General features: G+C 43.6%; 2 protein-coding genes across 2 annotated transcripts; both read left to right on the top strand.

Annotated features, from left to right (window-relative positions):
- The first annotated feature begins 2,321 nt into the window (after positions 1-2,321).
- LOC107691256 (trithorax group protein osa-like) lies at positions 2,322-7,225 on the top strand. Its single transcript, XM_016489772.1, has 4 exons — positions 2,322-2,589; positions 2,665-2,784; positions 2,931-3,046; positions 3,322-7,225. The coding sequence occupies exons 1-4, from the start codon at positions 2,322-2,324 to the stop codon at positions 5,281-5,283; spliced, it is 2,466 nt and encodes an 821-aa protein (XP_016345258.1). The 3' UTR covers positions 5,284-7,225.
- On the top strand, positions 5,286-7,229 carry LOC107691004 (cell surface glycoprotein 1-like). Its single transcript, XM_016489455.1, has 2 exons — positions 5,286-5,445; positions 5,482-7,229. The coding sequence occupies exons 1-2, from the start codon at positions 5,302-5,304 to the stop codon at positions 7,036-7,038; spliced, it is 1,701 nt and encodes a 566-aa protein (XP_016344941.1). The 5' UTR covers positions 5,286-5,301; the 3' UTR covers positions 7,039-7,229.
- Positions 7,230-7,371: the final 142 nt, after the last annotated feature.

The raw sequence follows: 7,371 nt of genomic DNA, 5'->3' as shown, positions 1-7,371 counted from the left end.
AAAATATTTCAACATTTTACTGTTTTTGCTGTACTTTGGATCAAATAAATGCAGCCTTGATGAGCAGAAGAGAATTCTTAAAAAAAAATCTGAAGACAAAATCTTACTGTTCAAAAACGTTTGACTGGTAGTGTAGGCTGATGATTCTTGAAACAAATGTGCTTTAGCCAGTATAAGGAGTATGAAAAGTGCTCTGAGTTGCTGTAGAAAGCCAAAATAAACAAACAAAAAAACAGCAACAACAAAAACGTTGCTGGAGACAGGCTTATTGAAAATGCAAACTAATTGTCTGCCAGCAGGAGGCGCTTTGAGAGCGGTATTACTAGCGGTTTCTCCAGTAATGGCTGTAATCAAATCAGCTCTGCTCATGAACACTTCTTTATCAGATCAAATTAAAATGCCATCGGAACTTTTCTGTAGACAAAAATGTGTTAAAAAAATCATATCACCGTTATTGAAAAAAATTATATCGCGATACATATTGATACTGAATTATTGTCCAGCCCTACCTGAAGGACTTGATTAGCTGGATCAGGTGCGTTTAAGACACCTGAGTTTGACACCCCTGGTTTAGACTCAACTGGGGCAAGTTCAAGCTCAAACCGGTGTGCAACGTTTTGCTATGGTTTCCGGTTTGAACGACATGTTTCCTGGAAACGGTGTGCAACAGGGTTTGAGATAGGTTTTGTCTTGTTTGGTGGGTGTGTCAAAAATGTCAGCCCAATCAGCAGCAACATGTACATAAACCACGTGGTATTAAAGAGACAGCTTGCACAATTTAATTAACATCAAAATAAATTCACAAGAGCAAGTATATTGTTTGCACATGTTTATTTACATTAAAGGCAAAATAACTTAAATAATAAGAGCACAAGTATAGATCTGGAACTTCTTTAAGTCTGTCTAAATATCGTTTAGTAATTGCAATGTCATCTGGTCCATATCCTTTCCATAGGAAGGTGTGCTAGACACTGATCAATGTAACATAAAAATACTATACATATTTATATATTTTGCGATTGTATTATGGAGTGACACTTTCAAAAACTTTTCTATATTCCTCTGATTATATAATGGTAAATATTACAATAGCATAGCACAACAACAGTGATCAGCAATAATGATAAGCCTAATACTCACAATAAAAATAATAAGGTCATATAGATCATAACACGGTCTCAGAGGTAAGAAGTGGATTATCCTTCACCTGAAATGTTTGTCTTTTCATCCTGAAAACCGAGGCAAATGTTGGATCACAATAATTAGGAACCACAGCTTGCCCAAATCCCTTCACTCTATTGGGATATTCTCTTTTATTCTGGATGGCAAGGGCAGTGACTGTAACATTGAGCGCATTTTGCAGTATTAAACACGTATTTATACCGATTTCATTAGGCTCCGAAAATTCTTCAAAAAGAACAGAAAGAATGGCCTTCTCGGCTGCCATAGTTGCAACTCTTGCGTCATCAGAACAGGGTGTTCAACGCACCACCATTTCCGTTAAAAAACGTTTTGCACCGTTTTGTCAGGGCTGAACGCAGCCCTGGATTTTTCCACAGCAATGCAGTGTTGATGGTATCCATGGATATTTGAGAGCTCTATAGGGGAGTTCCAGCCTGTAATATCAAACGCTGTGTCAGACCGTATAGCATTCAGGCATACCTGAGTGTCAAAACACCAGAAGCACATTATTGGTGCACTTGTGTATTGGTATAATCTTTACACAACTGGTATTTTTGCAAATAATTCAATGTGTTTTATTTTACTCTCATTAAATATTTATTGAACTGTATTTATGTGTAAATTTCCCTCACAGAATGTAAACAAACACGGTACATAATTGAGATGTGGTGAAAATGACAATGTTGTAAAAATGGTAACTATATCTCAGAGAGTAGGGTATAAAGCCCTGCAACCAGATACAACACTCGTTAGCAACCAGCCACATATCTAAAGGACCTGTGAAACATTCAAAAATCAAGTTTTTAACAACGGTTTAAACTTTCAGGCCAGGCTTTGGAAGACCGAGGTTTACACATTTTTTTTTTTTTTAACTTACATACAGCGTTATAAAAAACTTTGCACTACAATGAAAACTGTGCGATATAGACTATAACCAGAGTAATCTTTATTTTGTTTGTTTAGTGGCGGAATTCTGGTTCAGTGGCAACTAGGGCTTATAGAAAAGATTTAGGAGGAGAAAAACAACGAGAAAAACTCAGACTGCGGAGTAATGAATCTCGCGTAATCATTAAACGGAGCAGGTGTTTAGCCTTTAAATTGCGCAATAATTTACTTAACGTGCGGGTGATTAAAACGGCATGGCGCGTTATATAAAGGCATTTTATACGTCTTTCCAGCACGTGCATACTAGAATGGCGTATGGGAAAATACGGGAGCGTCTGATCCTTATACTAAGTTCTTTCACATGCATTACTTTAGTGCAGTGCAGACATGTGCTACAATTGTCTGAAAATGAAAAAGCAAATGATGATGGTGAATTTATATCGGAACAACATATGTTTGACCACGACCGATATGAGTCTTTACCTGATTTTGAGTACCTAGGTGATGACGCCATTGTCTCAGGTAATGAGTGCTTGGTTTAATTTCAGTGTAGTTATATTTTTGTCAAGTCTAATACACGGGCATTGACAATTAAAGGGCAAGTCAGTTCTTCTGAAGCAGCCTGGTATGCCATGTCTCCAAGTTTGAGGTGTGGTGATGATCTTATGAAGTTGCAGCTCAGTGGTCCTGAAGTAGCACAAGTTGAGCTTTGTCGAGGTAAGCTGTCATTTCTTTGTTGATTGAATTTGACCACATAGTATCTTAGTTTGTTGTACTAGTCCTTTTATGACCCTACCTAGACCTTACATGCATCAATGTTGTAAGTGACTTTTTTTTTTTTTTGTTTGTTTGTTTTGTTACAGATAATGGGGCACCTGTTCCCCTCAATGAGTTGCCACTTCACTGTGGATACACCATACCAACTTATGGAGGTCTTATCTATGCTACCCCCTATGATGGATGTGGTGTTGCACAACAGGTATTGCTTTCTCTGTTCCACACTAATGAAAAAATGATTAATTGAAGTTACAAAAAATTAAGGTGAGTGGTTGCAATAAATTTATTTCAGATGCATTTAAACAAATTTTAGTTGATTAACGTTTCTGTTTTTTTTTTTTTGAGATTTACTGGAAAAATTGTTTGCAACTACTTCCCTTTTAAAAACTATATATATATATATATATATATTCATTCCAGTGCACTTATGAGCACAGAGTAAGGAAGACCAACCTGAATGTTCATGTTGTCTTTCAGGGCGGGAGTTATGTAATGCAGATGCAATTGCAGGGAAATGGTGCAGTCATTTCTTGTCCTATGACCTCTACAACTGCAAACGAAACCTTCCTAAGACCTCATTCTCCTTCATATCAGCAGATTCTGCTGTCTCCCCTTTATCCTGATAAATTTACTCCAATAACTATGCCAGAACTACCTACAGCACTCCACAAGATTCCACAAGAGTTTTGGCCTTACTACTACCCTCGTTACCATTATACTGGCAAGGGTTATCCCACAGCTGAGCCATCAGAGGAAACTTCTACAGATGACCAAGCACCACACCAGAAACCTCAATTTCCAAAGCACCCCCATATGATGTGGCCATATCCCTACTCTCATTCCCATTATCCTGGCAAGGGTTATCCCACAGCTGAACCAGCAGAAGAACCTTCTGCAGATGCCCAAGCACCAAACCAGAAACCTCAATTTCCAAAGCACCCCCATATGATGTGGCCATATCCCTACTCTCATTCCCATTATCCTGGCAAGGGTTATCCCACAGCTGAACCAGCAGAAGAACCTTCTGCAGATGCCCAAGCACCAAACCAGAAACCTCAATTTCCAAAGCACCCCCATATGATGTGGCCATATCCCTATTCCCATTATCCTGGCAAGGGTTATCCCACAGCTGAGCCAGCGGAGGAGTCCTCTACAGATGGCCAAGCACCAAACCAGAAGCCTCAATTTCCAAAGCACCCCCATATGATGTGGCCATATCCCTATTCCCATTATCCTGGCAAGGGTTATCCCACAGCTGAGCCAGCGGAGGAGTCCTCTACAGATGGCCAAGCACCAAACCAGAAGCCTCAATTTCCAAAGCACCCCCATATGATGTGGCCATATCCCTATTCCCATTATCCTGGCAAGGGTTATCCCACAGCTGAGCCAGCGGAGGAGTCCTCTACAGATGGCCAAGCACCAAACCAGAAGCCTCAATTTCCAAAGCACCCCCATATGATGTGGCCATATCCCTATTCCCATTATCCTGGCAAGGGTTATCCCACAGCTGAGCCAGCGGAGGAGTCCTCTACAGATGGCCAAGCACCAAACCAGAAGCCTCAATTTCCAAAGCACCCCCATATGATGTGGCCATATCCCTATTCCCATTATCCTGGCAAGGGTTATCCCACAGCTGAGCCAGCGGAGGAGTCCTCTACAGATGGCCAAGCACCAAACCAGAAGCCTCAATTTCCAAAGCACCCCCATATGATGTGGCCATATCCCTATTCCCATTATCCTGGCAAGGGTTATCCCACAGCTGAGCCAGCGGAGGAGTCCTCTACAGATGGCCAAGCACCAAACCAGAAGCCTCAATTTCCAAAGCACCCCCATATGATGTGGCCATATCCCTATTCCCATTATCCTGGCAAGGGTTATCCCACAGCTGAGCCAGCGGAGGAGTCCTCTACAGATGGCCAAGCACCAAACCAGAAGCCTCAATTTCCAAAGCACCCCCATATGATGTGGCCATATCCCTATTCCCATTATCCTGGCAAGGGTTATCCCACAGCTGAGCCAGCGGAGGAGTCCTCTACAGATGGCCAAGCACCAAACCAGAAGCCTCAATTTCCAAAGCACCCCCATATGATGTGGCCATATCCCTATTCCCATTATCCTGGCAAGGGTTATCCCACAGCTGAGCCAGCGGAGGAGTCCTCTACAGATGGCCAAGCACCAAACCAGAAGCCTCAATTTCCAAAGCACCCCCATATGATGTGGCCATATCCCTATTCCCATTATCCTGGCAAGGGTTATCCCACAGCTGAGCCAGCGGAGGAATCTTCTACAGATGTCCAAGCACCAAACCAGAACCCTCAATTCCCAAAGCAACCCCATATGATGTGGCCATATTCCCATTATCCTGGCAAGGGTCATCCCACAACTGAGCCAGCGGAGGAGTCCTCTACAGATGGCCAAGCACCAAACCAGAAGCCTTAATTTCCAAAGCACCCCCATATGATGTGGCCATATCCCTTCTCTCATTCCCATTATCCTGGAAAGGGTTATCCCACAGCCGAGCCAGCGGAGGAATCTTCTACAGATGTCCAAGCACCAAACCAGAACCCTCAATTTCCAAAGCACCCCCATATGATGTGGCCATATCCCTACTCTCATTCACAATATCCTGTCAAGGGTTATCCCACAGCTAAGCCAGCGGAGGAGTCCTCTACAGATGGCCAAGCACCAAACCAGAAGCCTCAATTTCCAAAGCACCCCCATATGATGTGGCCATATCCCTACTCTCATTCCCATTATCCTGGCAAGGGTTATCCCACAGCCGAGCCAGCGGAGGAATCTTCTACAGATGTCCAAGCACCAAACCAGAAGCCTCAATTTGCAAAGCACCCCCATATGATGTGGCCATATCCCTTCTCTCATTCCCATTATCCTGGAAAGCGTTATCCCACAGCTGAGCCAGCGGAGGAGTCCTCTACAGATGGCCAAGCACCAAACCAGAACCCTCAATTTCCAAAGCGCCCCCATATGATGTGGCCATATCCCTACTCTCATTCCCATTATCCTGGAAAGCGTTATCCCACAGCTGAGCCAGCGGAGGAGTCCTCTACAGATGGCCAAGCACCAAACCAGAACCCTCAATTTCCAAAGCGCCCCCATATGATGTGGCCATATCCCTACTCTCATTCCCATTATCCTGGAAAGCGTTATCCCACAGCTGAGCCAGCGGAGGAGTCCTCTACAGATGGCCAAGCACCAAACCAGAACCCTCAATTTCCAAAGCGCCCCCATATGATGTGGCCATATCCCTACTCTCATTCCCATTATCCTGGAAAGCGTTATCCCACAGCTGAGCCAGCGGAGGAGTCCTCTACAGATGGCCAAGCACCAAACCAGAACCCTCAATTTCCAAAGCGCCCCCATATGATGTGGCCATATCCCTACTCTCATTCCCATTATCCTGGAAAGCGTTATCCCACAGCTGAGCCAGCGGAGGAGTCCTCTACAGATGGCCAAGCACCAAACCAGAAGCCTCAATTTCCAAAGCACCCCCATGTGATGTGGCCATATCCCTACTCCCTTCCCCATTATCCTGGCAAGGGTTATCCCACAGCCGAGCCAGCGGAGGAATCTTCTACAGATGTCCAAGCACCAAACCAGAAGCCTCAATTTGCAAAGCACCCCCATATGATGTGGCCATATCCCTTCTCTCATTCCCATTATCCTGGTAAGGGATATCCCACAGTTGAGCCAGCGGAGGAGTCTTCTACAGATGTCCAAGCACCAAACCAGAACCCTCAATTTCCAAAACAGCCCCATATGATGTGGCCATATTACTACCCCGATTATCATGGCAAACCAACTCCCACTTTGAAACCAGCTCCAGCCATGGCCGCTTCTGCCCCACCAGATTCACCCTCAATAACCCAGAAACCGCAACCCCTAGTGTACCCTGGAAGTCTATTCCCTCAGCATAGCCATTACCCTCTTTATTTGCAACAGTTTTATCCACAATACCCAGTGCAGCCTCCGAAAACCCCTACCGCATCACCTATAACCACCACTCCTCAACCCTGTACTACAACTGCAGCTGCGGAATGCAAACCTTCTGCCAACCAGCCTCCCAAAGAGCCACCCCGATATTATAAACCACCCAATTATACGAGTTATGAAAAAGACCCCTTCGCTCTTAAATTTGTGTATTTTTCCGAATTGGATCCCAAGTCTTTCCCATGAAATTAATGAGGACTGAGGATAGCTATTTAGAATTAGGTTGGTAATGTGCTGCATGTGACTTTGAGAAAGATTGCCTCCTGATTTAATGCTAATATGTTGTGTATGGGGTGACTGCAAAAAGTGACTCCTGCTCATTCATTTTGTCCTTTGTTCTCTCAAACGATTCAATAAATCAAATGTGGTCAAATGTCCTTTTTTCTTTTCTTTTCCTTAATCTAAAGTATTTGATTTAGGACAGTTATGTATTTGAAATGTAAGGTGCCTGCTATTGGAGACAAAAAAAAAACACAGTGGGGGTGTGGTGTGGTGTGATGTAAGTTTTGAACATTTAGT

The sequence above is a fragment of the Sinocyclocheilus anshuiensis genome, unplaced genomic scaffold, assembly GCF_001515605.1.
Source record: "Sinocyclocheilus anshuiensis isolate Anshui unplaced genomic scaffold, SAMN03320099.WGS_v1.1 scaffold894, whole genome shotgun sequence".
Lineage (NCBI taxonomy): Eukaryota > Metazoa > Chordata > Actinopteri > Cypriniformes > Cyprinidae > Sinocyclocheilus > Sinocyclocheilus anshuiensis.
This window is presented reverse-complemented; position numbering and strand designations above follow the sequence as displayed.